Here is a 26,506-nt window from a genome sequence, read left to right as displayed (position 1 = left end):
CTATCAAGTATGATTAATTAATTAGCTAATGAATGTATCAATAAATGAATCAATGATTCATCTTTTTTGCTCCCAGTGTGGTAATACATAAATATAGCCTATATGAAATGGTATAAATATACAGCTGTACAATCTCTATGAATAGGAAGCCTGGGGAACAACAACAATAGGAATGACATTATTATATGCAAAGTAATATCATAAACTTAACTTTAACAACTAACTTTAACTTAACATAACTTAATATGGCTTAATAACTTAATATAATAAATACGATTTTTAGCTTCATCCACATACAGGTCAGGTCATTTAAAGGTACAGTGTGTAGAATTTAGTGGCATGAAGTGGAAGGGATTGACAGATATGGTATATATTATGTTTGAATTAGTGTATAATCCCATTAAAATAAGAATTGTTGTGTTTTCATCTTACATACTGCTCCTTTAACCTTTCCATATATCCGTGTGTGTGTGTGTGTGTGTGTGTGTGTGTGCCCTATAGGCTTCCCTTGGATGATCCTTGGAGTGTGTCACGCCTCGTGTGTCCTGACCTGGGGGTCTGTGTGGTTGCCTTGGTAACCACAGTCCTCTGCAGCAGATTGGTGAAGAACAGAGAAATGGTGGCTGCTGCCAACATTACAACAGTGAGTTATTGTGGAATTTTGATTTCATCCTAGCAACAACAGCAGCATTCTCACATAAAATACACAGCTGTTAATGAAAGATCATTTAGATCAAATCTGCTTTTTCATCATAACTCCTTCCTCCGTCCATGAACAAGATAATCCAGGTTTAGTATTCATTATTCATTCATATTTTTATGATTCAGACAAAAATGTGGGTTAAGTAAGTACTAACAACAAGTCCAGGTTCTGCAGGGTTTAAGTTTTTGTTGTATGATATATATAATATATAATACAGTATCTTTATTGAGCCTATGTCTGTGGTTTCTGAAAGAATATCCTACTTTCTACTTACAACTACATATAAAGATAACAACGACGGGAATAATAATAATAATAATAATAATAATGATGATAATAATAATAATAACTAGAACTGTTCGTACCGAACAGTCATCAACGGGGGCCAAGCCGTCCCGCGCGACTCGCCCCGCAAAGTCCACGCAATATTGCCTACAAGGACGACGGGGCTCTGGCCGTGCGTCAGGACACAGACCAATGTCTGAGCCTCAGTTTTCACTGTAATGGGAAGTGCGAAAGGCCGAATGTGTGGCGATTTGGATTTGTCGTAATAAGTCCCGCCCACTTTCACCGATTGTTACGTAATTTTGCAGCTGGCCTCTGGAGTGATGTCTCATCATGCTCACCAAATTATGTGTGAATGCGATCATCTTTTCGGAAACTTGATATTTGTGGGTTTATAACACCCCCTGTTGATTGATTTGCACCATATTTGGCACAGAGCCTCTGGATGACTTCCTGAACAAGTGACTTAAGTTTGAAGTTAAAAGCATTTACTTTGACCAAAATATGAAACAATGTGTTTTCTTAAGCTAGCAAAAAAGATTGTTTGGCTATAAATACAGCATTTTTTGGAGTGCCAAAATTCTTTTGATAACTTTTCACCAGACTCATCCGGAGATTATATGTGCCAAGTTTCATGCAGATAGCTCTTAAACTGTAGGAGGAGTTCAAAAAAGTTGGTTTTGCATATGCGGTGATTTAGCAAAGGAAATCTGCAGCAGAAGTGGGCGGGGCCCATGTCAAAAAATCCAGCTCTATTCAGGGAATACATGGATATGAGGTATATGAATGTGTCATTTAAAATGTGGAAGTTACAGGCAAAAACGCGTTTGTATCCGTTATAGCGCCACCTAGTGGAGTAGATGTGCTATTTTTGTTGTGGAAGATCTGTGTCCTAATCTATATGTACCCTATAAATTTCACAACCCTCATCATAAGAGTTCAGCTAAAATAAATGCTTGTTGTTTATGTACTTATAAGCCACGCCCACATTGACCAGTCATGACCACCTTCAATATATGGCCTCAGGAATGGGTCTGCATCATACTTAACGAATTTGGTAGAAATCCGTAAAGCCGTTAAAGAGATATAAATTTCCTAGATTTGTAGCGCCCCCTAGTGGTCAACATTCACAAAACTTGGCTCACATACTCACAGTCACATGCCAACCAAGGATCTGACATTTGGTGTCAATAGCATTTAGTTGGACCGAGATATCCAACAGTTAGCATTTTCATAGCTAGCTACAGAAATTAATTTGTTAATAATTTGCGCCTACCTTGGCCGAGCAAAATTCTTTTGATAACTTAAGATCAGGTTGAGCTGGGCAGTGTACGTGCCAAGTTTCACGCAGATCGGACAAAACCCCAAGGAGGAGTTCGAAAAAGTAGGTTTTCCAGTTTTTGCGATTTTGCGCAAAAATCTTCTGGCGGAAGTGGGCGTGGCCAATGGCAAAGTGATTCAGCTCTATTCAGGGAATCTGGGGATATAAGGTTTTTGAATGTGCGACATACGGTGTGAGAGTTATAGGCCAAAACGCGTTTTCCTTACTTATAGCGCCCCCTGCAGGCGGACATATGTAGTTTTTTGCGTCTGAGGTACGTGCAGGGGTCTGGACCAACCCTCCAAATTGCACCGCCCTCCCTTGCGCGGTGTAGCCTGCAGCACCAGTTTTATCAACGGAAGAATAAAAATAAAAATCAACACAAAAACAATAGGGTTCCTAGCACCGCTGGTACTAGGAAACGCGTCTGCTTGCATACGCGTTTCCTCGTCCCCTCGGGCTTGGCCCCCTAATAAAAAAAACAGCACAAAAACAATAGGGTTCCTAGCACCGCTGGTACTAGGAAACGCGTCTGCTTGCATACGCGTTTCCTCGTCCCCTCGGGCTTGGCCCCCTAATAATAATAATAATACTAAAAAGAGAACACCAAATCAATGAAATACTAACATATTACAAATGAAGCAATTAAAACTGACTTAAAGTGAGTCGGCTAAAAACAAGAGCAGATGGAAATAAAATAGTTATGCTGCTCTCACTGCTGTGGGGAATGAATTCAGATCAGAAGGAAAGCTAGAAAAAAAAGCCAAAATGGAAAATGAAATAATGGAATAATTCAAGTAAGAAGAAAATAAGACAGGAAGAACATTTTTTGAAGTGTCCTTTGCAAACCAACAAGTTCAGGAATAAATACATATTCTTGGTTAGTTTTCATTTCGGTAAACTTTGCATTGTTGTATTGTTAGCCTGAATGACATCATTCATTCATGTTTGTTGTTGTATTGTGAAGGATTGACCTTTGTTCTCATACAGACTGCTCCATGTTGAGATCAGTGATGGAATCTCTGATAAAAAGCATCTTTTACCAGTGGTGGGACATTTATTCAAGTACTGTACTTAAGTACAATTTAGAGGTACTTTACTTGACCATTTCCATTCAATGCTACTTTATACTTCCACTACACTATAAATGTGGACACCTGTGGTCAGCCCGAGACACATAATAGAGACAGATGTGAACAGTAATGTGTCTCAGCTGTCCACTTGTGATGCCAGGTATAAACAGAGCCAGAGACAGTTTAAGACACTTGAGATGTGCTCATTGACAGGAGGGCAGGGCTAATGAATGTGATGCAGAGCAGGTGTGGAGGAAAAACCAGCTAAGGGGGAATTGCATGAACACAGAAGGGAAACACGGAGCAAACCCAAAACCCAAACCAAGGCAAACTAAATATTTTTTATACCACTCAGCTTGCATTAAAGCATCTAAGAAAAAACATGAATATAAACCCAACCGTACACAATACCATCATCTAATCAATAATGCAAGGCAGTTGCCTACTTCCAACCGACAACCCAAAGAATAGAAAAAAGCAAAACCAAATGACCTGAAGTTCTGGACAACAGAAGAATAACACAGGAAACCAAGAGAAGAAAAACACAAAGATTCCAAAACCATGAATCCATGACAATTTCATAACATATTAAATTATGACAGTCAGTCTGATTTGTGTGTGTTCATTCACCTTTCTCAGGTTCATTCTTGTCTGTCTCTATGACAACCGCCCAAACAAACAATACAGATATGGGTCAGAGGACAGGGAAGATAATTGAATCTCAATAAACCACATTTTTTAGTTGAAGTTTTGAGAGTTGTAAATGCTCTAGCAGCAGAGTGGAATGGCACTGTCTACAGTTTCTTCTTCCAGCTCACTGTACCCTCAGCAAAAAGTACTTTATTCAAGTGTACTACGAGTATACTTATTTTATACTAAAACCAAGGCGGTATACTTGAAGTTTACTTTTTATATACTATATTTTAAGTCACTGACTCGTGCTTGCATTTAATTTAGCAGAATAAAAATGTTTTTCACTACACACATTAGCTTTGAGGTATTACCCCTGTTATAAACGTATATGCTCAACATCATATAGTATATAACTAGTGCAATGGTAGTATAAAGTATACTTCAATAAACTAAAATGTGGACTAGAAGTATATACCTAGTACACTAGTAGTATATAGATGAGTGTACTTGTTGTATATTTGAAAGTGTACTTTTGTAAACTTAAAATGACCTTATAAAGTTTACTTTTATAAACTTAAAAATGTTCCAATTTAATCCAAAGAGGTATTAAATTAGTATACTTTCTAGTACATTACAAGTATACTTGCTATACTTTACACTCAAGCATACTTTATAAAATGAACTTCAAGTATACTACTTTTTGCTATGGGTATGCACATTCTCCACAGTCTCAGCCTCTGAAGCTTGATACTGAAAGGGTCACTAAACAGTTTTCAGTGACCCACTGCACACTCCATGCTTACCACCAAACAGCAGACAGACACATTTAGAGAGTAGCTGGTGAACATAGTGGAACATTCAGATATTTCCCTCGGGGGTTGGTAGATACCACACTAGAGCTAAATAGAGTGTGAATCTTCATCATGTTGACACAAACCAGAGGAATAATCAGTTCATATGGCTGATGCATTGGGATATTTAAGATGGTTCCCAAGCCAACTCACTTCTGTAATTCGATACGTTGATACACAGTAGCAGAGTTTGGTCAGAGGGGGCTAGTTAGGGGTTAGTGTGATATTTCTGTCTCAGTAATAAGAAACATTAGATCGTTGCCACCTGTCACTGCCTAACATCAATGTTTTACTGGTGCAACTATATTTTTACATTCACAAGGATATTGGAATAATGTATACAAATCTTTGGATATTGGCTATTGTACATTAGGAGGGGGGCAGGGAGGGTTGGGTTGTATTTTTACCCTAGTTGGTCTTACAGCATGTTGTGATAATGTTTTGTGGTAATCTGTAAACGTTATATACTGACATGTAGTAACAAAAAAGTCATACAATCTGTGTCTGTGTTCAGTGTCCCATATATACTATGTATAATATAATTGGATTACATTTTGGCATAGACTCAGACATTTCTATGTGCAAAACAGAGAAATCCTACAGAAGTGAAAAAAAACAAATATACAAACTTATATAACCAATTTATTTCTTATCTAATCTACAGTGTTGTACACATGCAGGTATCTAAAAAAAGAAGTATGATATCAGTGTAACAAAGGTCTATCACTACATGCCATCTGGCCTCAGTGTTTGTGAATGCTCTGTCAGCTGTGTTGCTCAGCATGCTGAAGCAAAGTCAAGTTAATTACAGCATTCCTTTCATGTGGATAAAAACCATACCACACATTATAGTATACAAGCAACTTATCATTTCTTATGTTGTTGAAATCTTGAAACACAGTTTGTGAGGCCTAGCTCCACAATTCAAATCTAAATGGTTGGAATGCTTTTTACACCTTTTTTTAGAAATACATTTATGACCTATTTAATGTGTTTAGAAGAAAATGTCTTTAAGTGATTTCTATTTCTGATAATATGGAAACAATCCACTTTATCCAGAATGTCTATCAATCTCATAATCATTGATGTAATGACATATTAGACTGCCATGTCACATTTGAACGCTTATGACAGAGTTTTACCAGTAAGGAGCTCAAAATGTTTCACTGATCTACATAGAAATGTATTTACATGCAGTCATTGCACCTACACTTTCTGGAACTGCAGAAAAACACACTGAATTTTAATTTAACGTGTGACAATCACTGTTTTTTTTCCGTTTTGCCTTCTTATCATCTCAGCTAGAAGATGATCCAGCAGACAAAACTACAGAAGATGAAGAGGAGGCAGTGTCAGGAGATGAAGATGAAGAAGAGAGGTCATCACCTGGTGACCCTGATGAAGAAGTTTCAACAGCAACCAAAGCCAAGCAGCTGGCTGAGCGTCTGAAGGCCACTGCCAGGAGAGCTCTGCGGGACCTGGGGAGAATCCTGGCCATCAGCCTGCTGGCTTTAGCTGGTAGGAACTATATAACATACTAATACCATTACACAAAGAAAACATTCTTGCAATTCTTTCAAATACTGTTAACTGGTGATATGCCACCTCTAATGTAGATTACTCTTTAGATTTTTGGCCTCAATGAATCTCCAAATGTTCTTATTAGTGCTCACATCTCTTGTGCTCTTCATTTCCTTCCTGCACAGAGGAGTTGATGTACAGATTCTTCAGGAGATACTCTGTCAGCCTTCAGGCAACAAAACTGAAAAATATATTTTCACTGACACTGAGCAGAGAGATGGTCTTAAACTGCTTAATGGTCATTGAGTTCTCCTTCAGAAACCTTCCTTCCCCCACCTCCATACCTCGGTATCTTAAACAGTCTGTGTATGGGTTTGGGACACATCTTGTATAGTATCAGTCATTTGTAAAGCAGTTTGAATAGCACTAACCTGCACTAAAGGTGTACACCAGGTAAGGCAGTTTACTGAGTCCAGGTCCTGAGCAAACAGCATTCCAACAGTCTTGGCAACAGTCTTAACTTCCTTCCCACATGGTTTTTAGTTTTAAAGTCTGTAGTTGGTCCAAGTGGATTGGTCAAGGCTCTGCAGTCTTCCCTCTGTGCTGCATCACTGGCTGCTCTAATTCTGGACTAGCAGTTGTTTGGGAAAAACCCACAGGAAAGAAGGAAGTTTGTTTTCTAAGTATGTTTCAGAATTCTGCCAGTCCGTTTCTCTCATCCTCACTCGACCCACCTTGAACTGCCTCTTCAAATGTTGCAGTTTCAGATCTCAGCTGCATGATCTACTTCCCTGTGGATCTTGGTGGAGGTGTACCGACTCTTAGTACCACCCTGCTCCACTGTACCAAACCTCTCATTAGCAAGGCTGATGATCATGATTGTCATTATCTGGAGTCTCCTGTCAGCCCTCATTTGCATTTGATTGTGACATACATATTTATCTCTAATCTCTAATAATAATATGGAACAGTGTGTGTACAGATACATCTGTGGATGCGCTGGGACACATCATCAGTGATGTTTCCTGAGATCATCGGGTGTTTCGGGTCTCACAACATCAGACACCCTCTCCCAGGCGACCCAGCCAGGGCTGATCAGGCCCTGGCCCACTTTTCGGACCTCTTGATCCAAATCCACCTAGAGGCCCTCTCCGCGGCCTCTACAGTGGACTTGATGGCTCTCCTCTTCGCAGCTCCTGTGATGCCAAGAAGGGTGTAGATCTTGCACAAGGAGCTGGCAGCAAAGCCTCTGCACCCTACCTCCACTGGCTCACAGCGAGCTTTCCAGCCCCTCCTCCGACACTCCTCGGTGAGCTCTTGGTACTTGAGCCACTTGCGCTCATTGGCCTCTTCCATGCAGTCCTCCCAGGGGACTGTCAGTTCCACTAAGAGGACCTGCTTAGAGGAGGGAGATGTCAATACCAGGTCTGGCCTCAAGGAGGTAGGTGTTATAAACTCCGGGAACTTAAGCTGCCTGCCCAGGTCAACTCGCAGTTCCCAGTCTGGTGCCGATGAGAGCAGACTGGCTGAGTTGGCTGTGGACGTGGCTTTTCTCTGGTTTTTACAAAGTTGATCTTCCTCTGGCTGCGGACATGCTTGTTATTGTCCACTGCACTGGAGATGGCCTCTGCCACTGTCCTCAGGACCTGGTCGTGACGCCAGCGGTAGCGGCCCTCTCCAAGGGCTGATGGGCAGCTGCTCATGATGTGCTCTAGAGTCCCCCTTCCTGGACAGAGTGGACATGTTGGAGTGTCGCTCTTGCCCCAGGTATGCAGGTTAGCTGGGCTGGGTAGTACGTCATAGACAGCTTGGATCATGAACTTAATCCGCTGAGGCTCAGTCTTCCAGATGTCATTCCAGGTCAGCTTCCTTTCCAGCGCTCCTTCCCACCTTTTCCATGCCCCCTGCTGCCGCATGCCCACCATCCTGCTGGTCCTCACCTCCTCGACACCTGCTCGGACCTCCTTCAGGACCAGATGGCGTCTGTCCTTGCCCTGAGCCTTGTCGTGCCGTGATTGTGGGATGGCTCCCAGCCCTGCTCGCCCGGATGCCACCATGCCCAACAGTGCTTTGTGTCTCAGCCGAGACTCTGCCAGCTCCAGCCCCTCTTGAGCCTTCCACTTCCTGCCCGTCCGCACCACGATACCAGCTGCTGCCACTCTGGAGTCTCTGGAGTCTCGATAGACCAGTGGCTGTCTTGTGCGGGAGACCCTGAACTCCTCCTCCAGGCTGTTGATGGGGAGCTGAAGCTTGTTGCTCCTGCCATACAGCGCTGCACTTGTGAGACTGCGTGGCAGACCCAGCCATCGTCGGAGGTAGCAGCTGATTTTCTTCTCCAGGGTCTCGACTGTAGACATCGTCACCTCATACACTAGCAGAGGCCAGAGGATACGGGAAGATACGGCAAGATGCCATGTTGGTACAACTATACCTTGAACCTGCCAGGTAGACCAGACTTGTCTACGGTAGACAACCAAGTTTCGAGCCTCTTGATGGTTGTTCGGACTGACGCTGTGTCTCTGAGACTACAGTCAAACACCTTGCCCAGGCTAGTGACTGGTTTCTCAGTGATTGATGGTATTACTGCGCCGTCCACAAAGAAGCGAAACTTGTCCACCACTTTGCCTCTTTTCAGAACCATGGACCTGGATTTTGTTGGTTTAAAGCTCATCCTAGCCCAAGAGATGAGCTTGACCAGGCCCTGAAGGATCCACCTGCAGCCAGGCACTGAAGTGGTCATGACAGACAGGTCATCCATAAAGGCTCTGATGGGAGGCTGCCGAATTCCAGACTTGGACAGGGGACCTCTGCACTCCGTCTCGGCGGCCTTGACCAACATATTCATGGCCAGAGCGAAGAGGATGACCGATATTGTGCAGCCTGTTATGATCCCTTTCTCGAGCCGGTGCCAGTTAGATGTTATGCTCCCTGATGTAACTCTCAGTCTGAAGTCTCCATAGTAATCCAGGATGAGGTCCTTGATCTTGCAGGGGATGTGGTGGTGGTCCAGGGTGGTCTCAACCAGCTTGTGGGGGATCGACCCATATGCGTTGGCGAGGTCCAGCCAAAGCACTGCTAGGTCTCCCTTCCCCTCCCGTGCCTCCCTGATCAGCCGCCCTTCTTCTGAACACAATGCTGTTTGATGTCTATCTTTAACTGTAATCTCACTTTATTGTTTTTACATACACACATACACACAAGAAATTTCCAACATTATAATAAAACAAAACCTACTAATAAGGCTGTGTGAACGAAGCCTTATTTGCTTTTATCCATTAAAAACAAATACCACTATTTCAAGAACACACTTATTGGAAAGGAAGTAAGCTGTCAAGTTGTTTGTCTTTGTATTAGATGTGTAGCATATTGTTTACATATTAACTGTCTGCCTCTGATATCTTTTTCTTCCCAGGCATCACACAGCCCTCGGCCTTCTCAGCCATCTACTTCCTGCTTTTCATTGGTGTGTGCACATGGTGGGCATATCACCTTCCCATCAGTCATCTGGGTTTTAATGCACTGTGTGTGATGGTGGGCTTCTTTACTGCTGGTCACATGGTTTGTCTGTACCTATACCAGTGTCTGCTGGCCCAGGCCCTGTTCCCTCCACACAGTCTGTGGGCCAGGTAAGACTGTAGCATACTGTGAACTGACATTAAATACAATTATATGATATATATATATACTGTAGGCAAGGTTTGTATCTCCTTGAAACCTTGTTTTTTATTACCTTCAGTGGTTTACTCACTCACTTCTTGTTTCCACATGATAAGACTGCTGCAATTAATCTTAGCACAGATGGAATAGCTGTAACAATCATCAGTGCAAACATAAAGGACACTATGACATCATTGTTGGGAGTGGTTATAGATGCAGAAGAGCATACTTCTGACTACACCCAACCATAACCTTGAGTCATACTGTTTTAATCAGATATGAAGTACACCTGAAACTTTTAAACCAAAGAGTGCAGTGAAACGTTGCATTTCAGCTTGTTGTGAAGTTATTTTTTTAATTGCTGATTAAGAGTTTTTTTCAGGTGAATGCAGAATGTGGACATTGGTGTAGAACATCACATTGCCATGACTTTTAAAAATCTGAAAACTTCCTGTCACCATTACTTTACAAGCAAAATCCAGTCAAATATTCTGGCTCAGACATGATCCAAGCTTCAGAGGTGATAGCAAGTCTTGGCTGTTTCACTCCTCCATCTCCAGTTTTTGTTTTGTTTTGGTTACATTGACAGTGTCCAGGGGGGTTAAGATTGTCCTGGCATGAATCCGAAGGTTACAGCTCTACTAACAGAGGTTCAAATTTGGACATATCTTGCATATCATACCAAATATAGATTTAAGAGTATTTATCCTGACATTAGTTATTACTACAAGAATAAATGTCACATATATCAATTAAACACCAAACCATAGTAAAATTACATTCCAATGTAATGACATGAAATTCTGCTGTTCATTATCATAAATAGGTTTTCTGAGATCTCAGGCAGAGTTTGTGCAAAAATTGGAGGGAATTAGTCTTGCAGTCTGTGTTACTTGGATTTATGGCAGAAGCATGAAGCAGGGAATGCTTTGAAGCATGACTTAATAGAAGAGGTCGTCCAAAAACAGGTTTGTGTGGATTGTCAGATTTGTTCTCCTCCACACACCAACATTCTGTGGGTTCCCTTCAATATATAGAGAGGATGACAGAGGTGAAGAGGTCAGAGTGTTGGTTTCAGGGAGAGCAGAGAGAAGCAGGCCATGTGTGCTACATACATGTCATCAAGCAACTTTCTGCTCTGCATGGACTTAATAAGAGGCCAATTTGTTATTGCACAGCTAGTTCAAGCAGCAGTCATCAAAAGCCATAAAACACATTCACTATAACGGAGGAGATGCACACAAATGCTGTTTTTCTGCGTTTGTGTGAATACGTCTACAGCCATCATATACTTAAACATAACGATGCTTTGCCAGCTTTTATAGCTTTCAACTATGCTCACACTGAAAACACTAGCATTTGTTGTCGACCATTGTTTACCATATTAAGGCCAAGTTATGGTTGCCACATGTGTATGGACAGATGTGGACGTTCTGCACATATTACAATCAGGAGTCTGCATAAACAGAGGTGTTCCACACATTGATTCGAGAAAACAAGGTGACAAGTTCAGAGTAGTAAGAGAAAGAATTGTTTTGTTTTTGTCTGGGAGAACCACAAGACAAAATTTAATCTGGGGAATCATGGAGATCAGGAACATTCTCTCTCTCTCTCTCTCTCTCTCTCTCTCTCTCTCTCTCTCTCTCTCTCTCTCTCTCTCTCTCTCTCTCTCTCGCTCTCTCTCTCTCTCTCTATCTCTCTCTTTCTGTCTCTCTCTCTCGCTCTAAGAATCTGTGTGTCACCACTTAATGAGAATAGGACCAATGTTAGGTAATAAAGAACATACTTACAATACACAAAACAAGCATCCAGTTCATTTCATTTGAATGTGTGCTCTTGGGAACTTGAAATTCTGTAATAAATTCCATAACAATCCATTTAATATTAGTTGAGATATTTTAGTTTGGACCAAAGTGGTGGACCAACTGACTGACAGACTGACATTGTCATCTATAGAGATATAACACATGCATGACTAAACATGGCTGCACCTGGAGGAACATACAGAAACAAGGAGAAACTCCTTGTTTCTTTGTTACATTTGTCTTTGCTATGTAACCTAGAAATTATGTTTTACTTCCATCATGCTGCTTGTGTCTTCATAGTGGGGTAGATGACACATGGTATTTCTTTGGCTGTTCAAAGGTAATATGCCTTCCTCTCAAGAAGCGTCTACCCTCTATCAATAGTCTACTTGCAATGTGTGGAATCTGTGGAGAGGGAGTATGAGAAAATGTGTCAGTGGAGTGATGAAAAGATGAAAATGGAAAGTGACTCTCTGAGTTAAAGCAGAGGAATGTGAGCAGAGTGAGATTTCTGGCCTGGTATGTGTGGAATGACTGGCTACCTTAACACCAAAATTGTAAAAAGGCATGTAAGCAGTGCATTGTGTCACTATGACGATGATGTCATCACCAGATTACATCACCTAGCCAGAGTGATACCTACCGATCAGCACAGTGTGTGTATGAAAGTAACAGTCTTTATTTCTATACCTCAGTACACAAGTGCAGACCTATAAATTGAACCTTTGATGTTCTTGTTTTGGGGTTTTTTTAGTATTAAGTACTGTTCACCATTTAGACCCTGCAGCAGAGAGTCTGGTAATTTAAAAGTAACAATATTATGTCTTTTAACTAATGGTTAGTTTAAGATGACAATACAATTAGAATTAGGACTTGGCTTAAGCCAGACTGACATTATATGGATTAAGCCCAAATGTAACCCCACAATGCTCATCCTTAAATCATTTTAATATATGGATGACTGTATTTGTTAGAATTGTAAACAATCTGGCTGATAAACAACCAATCGGATCGAAGTCTGAAATTTTGCACAGATATCTTTAGCAGTTTAGGCAGTTCCTTGATTAGATTTCCAACATGGCTGCTGTTAACAGATGTGTTATAAACAGTTGTCAGCTATCTTTGGAGTAGTAGGACTATTTCACATGCTGACTGAGACTGCTATACACTTGAATCTATTCCATTAAACAGGATGCATAGGGACTTAATGCAACATTTGTCATATAATTAAGAACTTTGGACTCATCCATGATCTCAGTTGACCTGCACATACTGTGTCTGAACATCACAGAATCTCATGAGTGTTAAGCCTTTATTCCAAATCCATTTTTAGATATGCCTCTCATACATTGCTGCTGAATGGTCCTGTCAGATGTGGAACTATCTTGTTACAGTGTTCACCACAGGCCTTTTCAGAGTTGGACTTCAGACTTCTTATTCATGAAAAACAAATGAAAAATATGTGTGTAGATATTTGAGGAATAAGCCATACATTCTAAAGTTTTCAGCATAGTTAAGGCAGTACAGTTGTCATCAGTTTTAATTAAAATTAGTTGGAATAATAGAATATTATACTTAATATTTGATCACTTATAATCTAGTTTTCAGGTCTGTTTCTTCACAAACATGAGTTTCTAAATATTATGCTAACATCTTTTTAATTCAAAGGGTAGCCAAATATCTAACTTTGAATCTTCCACATGAGCAGTGTTAACTCTGTATAGCATAGTTCTCTGATGGATGAATTCCTATTATTATTGTTAGCAGCAGTCGAACAATATTTTTTCCCAATGACTTGGCAAATAACTTTGCTCTGCATAGTGTTCTGTTCTGGCATATGGATATGTTCGACCCTTGTCCTTGTTTGAGCACATTCTGAACTTGGTCATTAAGAGTGTCCATTTTAGTGGGTGAAAGATGGAAGCTGATCTTTCAATAGCTCTAACTTCTATACTCAAAAACAAACAGATGATTCTACTCTGGGCAGTATATTTAGGGTGTCATATAATGTGAATGTGTCATCTGAGACACTTCCCCAAGATCATGGTGTTGATTCAGTTTGGCAATTTGACTGCCCATTGCTTATTCTATTTATTTAAACTTCCATCTAAGCCTAATATTACAACTGCCCCACATAACACTGGTCATTACAAATATTCATGAGCATTCCAGTGGTTAACACCCCCCCCCCCCCCCCCCCAACACACACACACACACATACACACACACACACACACACACACACACACACACACACACACACACACACACACACACATTTATTTCTATCTCTTCCCGACCAGGCTCTTTGGTCTGAAGGACATCATCATACCAGGAAACTGCTCCTCACCCTATGACCTCAACTTGAATGCTGATCATGACTGGCCGGTTTATGTCAACCCAGGAATACTGTTCTTCCTCTACATTACCATAACAACTGTTCTCAAGACAGGATGTCATGGAACACCTCACCAGGTATCTGTTACTTCTGTCTCTGTTTATTGTCTTTGTTAGTATTGGGAGAAATGTATCTAGATTATTTGCTCTTTGATCTGAATTTCAAAAGGACTACTTGTCATTGTGAGGTGAAAAAAGTACAGTTAAGGTGTTGGCCCTAATATTGAAGAATGTCAAGCAATACTCCCTCATTACCTCACACAGCATTCCTGGTGATCCTTTCTACACATCTAACATCTCCCACACTGGATACTCTTCTACTAAACCAAAACTTCTTCTGACATTGCTGTCATCACAATTTCAGCATACACTCTGATCCAGGATCTGCATCTGATCATGTGTTGGGAAATAGTAAACTGAATGAATGAATACTATAGATGTCAGGTGTGATCAGTTACCGTACCACAATTTTCCATTCTTTCCAGGTGACAGTTTATTTATTTGAAATCTTTGTCAGAGACTTCTGTGTGTGTGTCTGCTGGCTATCCATGCCTGAGCGAGAAATTCATGATATAGCACCATAAACCACAGCTGCTCACTGGCAGGGCAAGGAGGCATTTGATGATTTAAAATGGAACAAAACTTTTACATAATGATGGATGTGGCGTCTTCTTTTAAATGTCAGTTTGGATATATGTTTTTTGGATGTGTGTTTTTTTTCTCAGGTGTTGTATTTGTGTTGACCAGGTTGAAGAGGAGCAGCTGGTGAAAAGGGAGGAATCAAAGGAGGAGATGGTGGAGTTAAGGACATGGAATCAACAGAAAGACAATTATGATGATGACACACAGGTAATAATCATAACTATATCAGCTACTCATTAAACATTGAAACAATCCTGCCTCCTGTTTGTTCTTCTGTTCTTCTCCTCTTCTGTCATTTTGCAACAATGTAGGAAAAACTCTAAATCATGTTGTTCAGTCAAAGTTCAATCAAATAATTTTTCCTGCTACAGTATACTTAAATTCTCTGTAAACTGTTCTGTACATAGAACAGACAGCCTATGTGCAGATTTTATTATTCACACAGAAGGCTGAAACTTTCTACACATTCTTACTGTTTCTCAGTTTTTTTTGTCTCCCCACTGCTCTTTACTAATAAACTAATACACAATACACAATATGTCATAACTCAGCACATCATTTGAGACTCTGATATTCTCTGTACTATCTTTTAGCTTAAGAAAGCACACAAGGATTCTCTTAAGAATGTAGCCTTCTTTAAGGTAGTAATTTAATAACTTTAAGAAATAGGGATGTCCGATATTATCGGCCCTCCGATATTATTGGTCGATATTTACTTAAAAATGTAATATCAGGTTTTTATAACCGATGTTTGTTCTGTGGGCTTCAGCATTTCCGAGCCTGCATGAACGCAACATGGGACGTTTACCGGCGCATGCTTGATGACGTATAACGACAACAACAACACGCTCGTGGGTCGCTAACCATGGCGAACCGTGGCTAAAAAGTTCATAGCGTCCACCACCATGTACACGAACACACAAACCACAAACGAGGTTTACCTCCTTGTTGTCATTTTCTTTGTTATGTTTTTGGCGAGTTGCCTCTGTGACATCACCGTCAGAGTCCGGTGGGTCCTATCTGGGTCGTACTCTGCTGGAGACACAACAGCTGAGAGGAGTGAGTGAGAGGACTTCCTGTAAAGGTCCCGCCTCCAGAAACAGGGCTTATGTTTGTGGTTTGGAACTATTTCCAAGTGTGTCCTACGGATATTAAATTTGCAATTTGCAATGACTGCAAAGCAGCGTAATAAATATGGCAGTGCCATATTGGCACTTTTTTCCATAACTTGAGTTGAAGTTGTTCTCTTATTTTGCACAGACAGTGTGTACATGTGGAAAGCCATTTTGCATTTATGTATGCATCCAGTGGGGCATCACTATACAATTAGGCATAATGTGTTAATTCCACAATAGGAGATATCTTATGTTGTTATCTAACAGTTTTGGTGTAAAAAGCCTGCATACATTGGTATCGGAAATTAAGAGTTGGGGAATATCGGAATATCGGATATAGGCAGAAAAGCCAATATCGAGCATCCCTATTAAGAAACTATAATTAGTATAATCAAATTGCCTCACATTGATAATATTAAGTGATGAGACCAAGTAAAACTATAGTCCCATGTCCACTTTATATGAATCATTTAATGTCTATATGTTAATGTATTTGTGTGTATGTTTGCTCTTGCTGTTCCAGCTAATTCTTCTATCTATGGGAACAGAGAGTAGCAGAGGAGGACCTGTGGCTGAAGAGAGTAAACCAGACCTGGGTATGAAATGCTCAGTTTTTCTTTTTATTATGTAACGAAAACAGTATGGGCTAAACACAATAGAACTGCATGGTTTAGACCACTAAAGATAGGGTGTAATTCTCAAAACTCAAAAAAGATGAAATTAACTGAAAATTGCTCTTCCTGTGATGTTGCACCTGTTCCATTTGCATGTATGTAAATTGGAATGTTTTGTATACTGACATGGTTGTTATTTTTGGCAGGTGTTAGTGGAACTCCCAGTGGCCAACAGAAAAGTGAAAGTCCATTTTTCCTGCTGGGAAGGGTGGTCATGCAACAGAGCTATGTCTGTGCTCTCATTGCAATGATGGTAAATATGATTGATTTTATATGGTAGATTTATAAAATGACCTAGAGTAACAGCATACCAAAACAACAGTGGGATTGTTCCTGTTCTTATGTGCTGTTTTCTATGTTTCTCAGGTTTGGAGCATCACATACCACAGTTGGCTGACCTTTGTGCTGCTTCTGTGGGCTTGTCTCATTTGGATCCTACGGGCCAGGTACTGTTTACACCTGTAGCTGTGCCAGAGCCAATCAGGAATCTGATAAACAACCTGATTATCTTTAAATTCTAATAAAGAATTCATCACTACAGGTATCACTTGTGTTATAACAGTGTCTCACCTCCATTGTGTGGAACTGAATGAACTAAATACACGTTTGAAGTTAAAAAGATATTAGATAGATTGAACTCACACTGATGTGTTGTTTCAGGTTGTAGACCTGTGTTCAGTCAGCTGTCTCTTTTTGCAGACGGCATGCAGCCACACTGTGTTCTCCGTTCATCCTGCTCTACGGCCTGGCTCTGTGTTGTCTGCAGTACATCTGGGCCATGGAGCTTCAACCTGAACTTCCCACCACTGTGGGAACCATGAGCCTCAGACAGCTGGGACTAGACAGAGCACAGTACCCCTGCCTAAGACTAGGAGCTATGGTAAGATGAGATGATAGATAATGATGATGAAGTTAAACTTTATGATATTCTGCATCATAGCAGTTCCTCACTGATTATTGGCTTGTTGGAAGCTGAGCTTGTCTATGAAGTTTATATGGCAGGCTCATCTCTCTACAGTATCACAGTCATATTTCATCCATATTATATTATATCCACACAGTACCTGATCACTGATCTTTTGTTAAGCTGAAATTAACCTATTAGCCTCTTAGACTTTCAGACAAACACAAAACATCTTGATCAGCCCAGCAGGTATTTTATTGTACCGGCTCATTTAAATGCAGTTACAGTAATGCAAAGTTAATGTTTTCCCTGTGGTTTATTTTTGTCTCTGTTTTTCTGTGTGTCCGTCCCTTTCCAGCTTCTGTTCACTTTAACCTTTTGGCTGTTGGTACGTCAGTCAGTGAAGGAAAACTTCAGCAGGAAGAGGAAAATGACCATACAACTACAGGAAGTCACTACAGGAGGTCAGAGCTCTTTCATACATGCACGTGCGCACACACACACACACACACACACACACACACACACACACACACACACACACACACATTTTTTCAAACCTGTTTTTTTCCAAAAATGTTTTATCATAATTTAGGTGAACTGATTGTTTTAGATTTCTTTTAGAAGTATAATGAGTATAAAGAACAATAGAATCATCAGTATTTAGTATTCAGGTTTGTAAAAGTTGAATTCCAAATTGAATCAATATTCTCAAGGACAACAATCTGAACTTCTTCATCAGGTCATGATTTCCTTTGGGATTAATGTTGGTTTCCTGAGACCTTGTCCTGCCACTAGTGGTATTTTTATTGTCTAAAAACTGAACATCCTCTCCAGAGGATTAACCCTTTCACTTTTTATAACTCCACCATCAGGTGAAACTGCTAGCTTTGTACACAAACACTTTCTACAAATGACAGATTTAATCTTTTAAATGCTGGTTTCTCTCTTTGTTTTACAGTCCTTTCTAGCATGTACAGTATTTGATTTGTGACGTTTTCTTTTCTTTTGTACCATCACCATCCAACTCCTCTCCTTTCCTTCCTCTCTAACCTCTTGTCCTTGTCAGAAGATGGTGCAGCTAATGAATCAGTGCTGAAGGTTCTGGGAGGAATGGTGATGAGCTCATATGCTAAATACTGGATCTACGTGTGTGGAGGGATGTTCATCATGGTCTCCTTTGCTGGAAAACTAGTTGGATACAAGATCATCTACATGCTGCTGTTCTTGCTCTGCCTGTGTCTCTATCAGGTAGGAACACTGCTACTGATTCAGGTTCTCTGCTCTACCTTTGTGAACTCTGTGGCATAAGCACTGAAGTTTCTGAGCTTTATTTTGCAACAGTTTGACAATGCACAACATCATTTCAATAGAGACTGCAGACGGCTGTAAAGAGTGTTATCAGAGTGAAGGAAAGGCTGTCAGTGTAGGAAGAATCATTCATTCATCTTTATTCAGTCTAGCATTAGTGCCATAACCAGAATAAAAGTGATTTTCTTCTGTGTGATTACATGTCAGCTGGTCAAAAACATAATATTTAAATAAAAAGATGAGAAAAACACAAATAAACTAACATGAGAGTCAGTGTTCTGTGTTCATTCTTAAAGAAGGGTAAAATATTTAGACATCTTATCTCATGCCATTTTTCTTACTTGGTATCTGGGTTGTGACAATATTGTTCAACATTTTCTAAAGACTTAATATATAACTCATATTAATTCCAAAAACCTCTTGTGCCGGTTCTATTTTGCAGGTGTACTACCCTCTGTGGAGGCGTCTGTTGAAGCTCTTTTGGTGGCTAGTTGTGGCCTACACCATGTTGGTGCTGATCTCCATATACACTTACCAGTTTGAAGACTTCCCTGGATACTGGAGAAACTTCACTGGTTTCACTGAACAACAGTATGTTTATTTATTTTTGTATTTATTAATTTTACAAGAGCTTGAGACTGTTAAGTGTCTCCCTCTTAACCACTGATACTTTTCTTTCTCTGCCCCCTACCAAGTGTCACCTGTCAATCAAAGTCACCACCTCTACCAGAAACATGGACAGCTAGCTCAGCGGCTAACTAGGTGGCTAGCTCGTTGGCTAACTCTGCAGCTAGCTCGGCTGCTAACTCAGCTAACTGACTAACTGTAGACTGTAGTAGTAGTAGTGTGCGCTGAATGTATTTATAGGGGCGTGTAACGCAGTGGTGATTTTCAGACCTGCCCACTAAATCCTGAACACAGAAATCTTGAAACACAGTTTGTGAAGCCTAGATCCACAATTCAAATCTAAATGGTTGAAATTTGTGTTTAGAAGAAAATGTCTGAATTCACTTTAAACAGTCTTTAAACTGCATCTGCTCAATAGCTCTCACTGGTGAGGAAAACATATGCATGGGTTATAACTGCATAGCTGGATTAACCCAAGACTCAAGGCAAAAGTAAACAGTTGGTCCCTGTGTGTCTTCAGTGTGGTAATTAAACATGTTCATTTAGTGTAAAGCTGATATAATGAAGGTTTAATCATGCTTTCCTGTCATCTTTAGGCTGGCAGCAATTGGTCTGGAGACGTTTGCCCTGTCTGAGCTCTTCAGTAGTATTCTGATCCCTGGCTTCTTCCTGCTGGCTTGTATTCTGCAGCTGCACTACTTCCACAAACCCTTCATGAGAATCACTGACCTGGAGCATGTTACACCTATACACAGGTAACAACATTGTGTAGAATGTAGTTAAATGTAGTTAGATAAAAGTGAAAAAGTAGGTCAGCTAAAATGTACTCAGGGGTAGGAGGTTTCACAAAAAATGTCACATGATTTACTCCAGAGTATGATTTTAGTACTTTTTCTTTGGTCTTTACTCAAAATATCAACTTCTAAAATGCATCCAGAAATGTAAAAGCCAGAAATGAATCTGACATATGAGTGTAGAGAAAAGCAACATCTTTTGCTACCAGCGCTACACAACAGATCATATGGGCATATTCAACAAGCCCATGTTGCAAAAACCATTTCAGGGAGCATTTCTACATACTTAACCTTACATTTTGGAACTTTGACCATGTTTAACATCCAACATCATAACAGAAAATCACAAAGAGCAAATGAAAAATATGGCATGAGTGAGTGAACCCAAATATACCTGATGATGTTTCTCTAAAAACACTAAGGCTAATTTTCATCCCATTACAGCAAATTGACATAATTTAAGTGTGATAGAGTGGAGGACATGTAGAAATGATTTCCATATTACATTGGTCTCAGTGTTTCCATTTTCCCTCTTACCTCAGGAAATATTTACCCTCTAATTATGAAATTAATTATATAGAGGTCACATGATACATTTCATCAACTTATCTTAAAATTTGAAATTGTTAATGTATTATTGAGTCACCATATCTCTGCCTAAGCCTCTGCTTTTTGTGACCGTGTTTTCCCGTCATCATGTTTTACCTATTCTGTAGTTTTATTTATATGCAGTTAAACTAATGAGCATTCTGCCTCCAGGAAGAAAAACAGTGAGAAGACTGAGCTGCTTGGCTCGAGTGATGTGGCTGTGAACTCTGGAGAGGAAGACCTGGTGATAAACACAGATGATGAATCTGAGGATGAAGGTAAAAAAAAAAGACAGTGGCAGTTTATATTAAAGATATTTTCAAAATGAAATGATTACTTATTGACACATGTATTAGTAATTATTTCATTATTTATGATTACAGACTACAGACTTTTAACCAAGTGCTATGTAAAGTGGGAAGATAATCACATTTTAATTTTTAAATCCACACTGATGGTGGTTTTTGAAGGGTCTGTGGTGTTATTAATAGCCATCATTTGTCTGTCTCATAGAAAATAACGCTATCAATCTACACCAAATCGTGCTGTGTGTCTGAAGTATAATACCCATTGGTAGTCATATAAAGCTTTGATGGGGAAGAAAAAACATTGATAAATAACAATAGCATCTCTTAACCGTGAGAAAAAGAAATTAAGCTTAGATGAGTTCTATTCCTGTTAGAATCTTTTTTATTCATCTCACCTTTGTGGTCTTGAATCTTGCATGTTCCTAAGCAGGTCCAGCTCTCTTTTCTCTCTTTGTTAATCCATCTCCTCTCTTCTCTCTCAGTGGAGTTGATGCCCAGTAAATGGGGTCTGGTGATGGACAGGTTACTGGTTCTGTCCAGAAGGTTCTCTGACAATCTCACCAGGGTTCAAGTGTTTCTCTGGAGGCTTCTGGAGCTCCATATACTAAAGATGGTGTCCTTCTTCGCTGTGTGGGTTGCACTTGAGGAGGTAAATGAAAGCAGTGAGACAAAAAATATCATTAAAAACTACACAATAATTAGATATGAATAGTATTTTAAACATGACAATAAATATAATTTAATTCAATGTTGACACCCATTTTTTATACAGTGATAGATGATAATCACCTGAATAAACAAAAGTTGTAAGATTGATTCTTTTTAAGTTCTTGGATTCTTGAAGCAGTCTAACATGATCATTTCATTTACCTTGCTATTTGTTTTATAGCAGACAGAAAGGCAGTGACTTTCGAAACTACAGCATCTTAGCAGCTTAGCAGCAGAAAACAAAGTTGCACTCTAAGAAATGCTAGTTTGTACAAGGCATCATCCAACATTTACAATGCCAACACTGAGTCAGACTTAAGTCTGAGCGCAAACACCTACACAAGAATGTTAATGTGAACATGCTATAGGCACAAAACTCTAGAATCCTGAAGAACAGCATTAAGAAAAGCGCTGAATATGCAACTTTCACTGTAATAAACAGGACATCATGAATCTACTTGTCCACTTCCTGTTCAGAACAGCAATATTTTGGTGTTCGCCAAAGAGAATTGAATGATCAGCATATATATGATGCTTAACATGTATCTCTTTAATAGGGTTGGGTACCGAGGTCAGTACAAATCAAACTGTGCCAAATTTCAGTACATTCACACGCATCATTCTGGAGGAGAGCATTCCTGAGTGGAGCGTTATGTCCCTTTAACACTAGAACTGCTTCAGTTTTTATAATATTAATAACTCAGTTTAAATAAAAACTACAAGTCTGTCAGCCGTCAACTTCTCCTGAATTTGTGATGTTGATGATGTTGATACCTCTGACCGCCGCCACAGTCATACAGAAAGCAGTTCCCTTACTACACACTATTATCAACTAAGCTTTTCCATTTGGCAGGGCTGTTTTTTGTTACGCTCTATGATTCGCACATCTGTTATATTTTCCATCTGCTATTGTTTCCATTTGATATTGCATTATTAAACGTGGCACTTATCTGATTAGAGATGCTTTCCAACAGTGCAGGTTGAATAGGGTTATATTAGAGAAGGGGGAACACATATCGACAGGGGAACAGACTCTGACATAACAGCGGTATTTTGGCACTTGACATTACAACGGTGTTATCTTCTACACCCACATGTTTTTCTGTTTTATGTAAAGCACATTGAGTTGCCATTGTGTATGAAATGCGCTATATAAATAAAACTGCCTTGCCTTGCATTGCCTTACAGATGACAAACCTACTAGTCTAATCGACCTGCTAGCAGCTGCCATAGCAACTGCAGTGAGCTGTCAAATAACCCAACCTTCTAGAGAGTTGGGTCAAATTAACCCAACTGCTAGGTTAAAATAACCCAATAAAAAGAACTGCGACTATTAAAAGAATCTCAGCCTATTAAGACTTGTAGGCTTGTTAGATTTACGTTGTCATCAACTGTATAAATGTGATGTTAGATGATGGTGTCTTCATTTTTTTGGGGAAAAAAAATCCTTTCACTCATAGGTCACAATTGTTGTTTACATTGCAATACATTCTTGGTAGTGGCAGTGTTATGTTGAAGTCGGTTCCCCCCTTTCAGGAGGGGGACATAATTATTTTTTACATATTATTTTTTATTGAGTGAAAATCAACAGTCATCCCCACATCATCCTCATAAACACCTTTCATTCCCAGTCCACCCCAAAAAACCCAAGGCCACCCTCCTCCCATCCCCTCCCCCCAGCCCCCAAACCCACTCCACCCCATCCACAGCTACACACACACACACACACACACACACACACACACACACACACACACACACACACACACACACACACACACACACACACACACACACTCACACACACACGGACCAACGTGGAATCAAACCACAACAAAACAACAAGCAACAGCACAGAAAAAAAAATAAAAATAAAAATAAATAAATGTATTATATAAATAGACAATACATAAATAATTAATAAAATAAATACATAAAATAAAGTAAAGTGTTTGCAAATGGGTTACTTACAATTCTTTCTAGATAATTAATGTGATTAGTGTATTATATTGCGTACTATGAAAAACAGAATGGTGTTTCTCATAGCACCACATCCATGGTTGGAGTTGGAGTTAGGTTACGGTTAGCTGGTTGGGGTAAGGGTTGAGGTTGAAAGCACACCAGAAGACGACTGGCACTCTTTAACATGTAGATGTTTGTAAGGATGCATTATCACCTATATCTCATCCTATTTCTGTGTTTTGTTGCAGCCATCTGTGATGAACCTGGTCCTGGTGGTGTTGTGGTCTCTTGCGATGCCATACGGTCGCTTCAGGCCCATGGCTTCCTGTCTGTCTACTGTCTGGGTGTGTGTCATCATAGTGTGTAAGATGCTGTACCAGCTCAGTGTTGTCAACCCTGCTGAGTACTCCAGCAACTGTACCATGGTAAGACATGCATACACTCACACATGCTGCATCACCATTTCTAATATAGAAATGAACCACAGACCAGGCAAACTAAAGCTGTTATGCCTGCTTTTCACCATTATCTCTGACCATGGACTTGGTCGTTTTTAAATAAAGATATTTATTTTTTACATTCCTCATTAGTCAGTATGTGCTTGAAACAGCAGTATCAGCACTATGGCTGGGTGATTATGGCAAAAATCAAAATCACCATTAATTGAACTTTTAACCTTGATTACGATTAATGAACGATTATCTCCACCCTTGATGAACTATTATGTGTTTCTTTGTTTTGTATTTTATACTGCTGCCCTCACACCTGAGTATCTTTAGGGAGTGAAAATAATGATGTTTTAACTGTTGTCTTCGAGTCAAGGAGGGAAGGAAGGAAGAAAGGAAGAAAGAAAGAAAGAAAGAAAGAAAGAAAGAAAGAAAGAAGGAGGGAGGGACGGAGAGAGGGACGGAGGAAAGAAGGAAGGGGGGGGGAGAGGAAAAGAGGAAGGGAGGAAGGAAGGAAAGGACAGAGGAAAGAAGGTAGGGGGAGGAAAGAAAGAAGGGAGGAAGGAAGGAAGGAAGGAAGGAAGGAAGGAATGAAAGAAGGAGGGAGGGAAGAAGGAAGGACAGAAGGAAAGAAGAAAGGGAGGAAAGAAGGAACAGTCAAAACAGACAGGGTCAATTTGACCCGGGAGGATGACAGGAAGGTGTGAAGCTGTGGTTAATGTCTTGTTTACTTGATTAGAGCTATGAAAAGATCATGATTTGGGTTCAAATGATCACTAGAGACAAGTTTTCAAATGCAAGTTATGCAACCTTTACTGTCATGGCAACAGTGAACACCACGATTAATTGATATGAGCAAGATTAAGTCCATTAGAGTTTCTAAATGTCGGTTTCCATTATTTTTTGATTAATTGCCCAGCCCTAATCTACGGTGGCCCTGAAGGGCAAACGACACCAACAAAAAGGAAAACACAACAACATTAACAAAAACACAACGACAAAAAGAAAAACACAACGATAAAAAGGAAAACACAACGACATTAACAAAAACACAACGACAAAAAGAAAAACACAACGATAAAAAGGAAAACACAACGACATTAACAAAAACACAACGACAAAAAGAAAAACACAACGACAAAAAGGAAAACACAACGACATTAACAAAAACACAACGACAAAAAGAAAAACACAACGACAAAAAGATAAACACAACGACAAAAAGGAAAACACAACGATATTAACAAAAACACAACGACAAAAAGGAAAACACAACGATATTAACAAAAACACAACGACAAAAAGGAAAACACAACGATATTAACAAAAACACAACAACAAAAAGGAAAACACAACGACAAAAAGAAAAACACAACGACAAAAAGGAAAACACGACATTAACTCCTAACGGAAAGGGTTGGTACCTGCTATGACAAGGATAATTGCTGATTGGACAAAAGCACGTCCGTCTTTTTAACAGGTGGGAAAGGCTGCTTTACGCCATACCAGGTAGTTTATGTCAACGATCACCTCATATGTGATAGCTTCTTCTGTAATAACCATGTTTGTCGTAAACTACCTGGGGCCTGTTTCAGGAAGCAGGTTTAACTAACTCTGAGTTAAAACCTTAACTCTAGGTTGACCAACTCTGAGCTGTCAAACTCAGAGTTTTCGGTTTCAGAACAAGTGTTAACAATTAGTTCAATCAACTCTGAGGCTGTGTCTCAATTTGGACCCAACTGCGAGGCTGCATCCTCGAAGGACGCGGCCTTTGCGGCCTTCGAAGGATGCAGCCTTGAGGAACCTCCGAAGGCTGCATCAACCGTTGTTAAATGAGACGGTCTAGCCTTCGAGGCATTTCCTGGTTGCGTCACCAGCTGTTCCCGCCCATATGACGAGAAAGACGTCTCGACCGAAAAGACGGTGAAAAAGCTGACAAAATTATAAGAGAGAAGAAAGGAGAAGAATAAAGGAAAGGAGAAGAAAGAAGGAAAACACACAAGAAAGAAAGAAAGAAAGAAGAAGAAAGAAGGAAAACACACAACAAAGAAAGAAAGAAGGAAAACACACAAGAGAAAGAATAATAAAATAATAATAATCTGTAAATAGTTATTCCTGATGTAATTTTTGTAAATAGTGAAATGTTTCATCACTTGATAATAAAAGAAAATATTTAATCCC

At 39.9% G+C, this 26,506-nt stretch overlaps 1 protein-coding gene across 1 annotated transcript in view; it reads left to right on the top strand.

The window, feature by feature from the left end:
• The window catches only part of piezo1 (piezo-type mechanosensitive ion channel component 1), a 109,691-nt gene that overhangs the window by 44,463 nt on the left and 38,722 nt on the right, over positions 1-26,506 (top strand). The window contains exons 4-19 of the mRNA XM_053332665.1: positions 502-643; positions 6,168-6,384; positions 9,800-10,013; positions 14,153-14,324; positions 14,994-15,095; positions 16,527-16,599; positions 16,824-16,930; positions 17,044-17,123; positions 17,377-17,557; positions 17,940-18,045; positions 18,651-18,832; positions 19,335-19,483; positions 20,116-20,274; positions 21,073-21,179; positions 21,692-21,858; positions 24,128-24,304. Of these exons, the coding sequence (XP_053188640.1) occupies positions 502-643; positions 6,168-6,384; positions 9,800-10,013; positions 14,153-14,324; positions 14,994-15,095; positions 16,527-16,599; positions 16,824-16,930; positions 17,044-17,123; positions 17,377-17,557; positions 17,940-18,045; positions 18,651-18,832; positions 19,335-19,483; positions 20,116-20,274; positions 21,073-21,179; positions 21,692-21,858; positions 24,128-24,304 (2,335 nt within the window). The remainder of the gene's footprint in view (positions 1-501; positions 644-6,167; positions 6,385-9,799; positions 10,014-14,152; positions 14,325-14,993; positions 15,096-16,526; positions 16,600-16,823; positions 16,931-17,043; positions 17,124-17,376; positions 17,558-17,939; positions 18,046-18,650; positions 18,833-19,334; positions 19,484-20,115; positions 20,275-21,072; positions 21,180-21,691; positions 21,859-24,127; positions 24,305-26,506) is intronic.

The sequence above is a fragment of the Scomber japonicus genome, chromosome 14 (assembly GCF_027409825.1).
Source record: "Scomber japonicus isolate fScoJap1 chromosome 14, fScoJap1.pri, whole genome shotgun sequence".
In the NCBI taxonomy this organism is placed as follows: Eukaryota; Metazoa; Chordata; class Actinopteri; order Scombriformes; family Scombridae; genus Scomber; species Scomber japonicus.
This window is presented reverse-complemented; position numbering and strand designations above follow the sequence as displayed.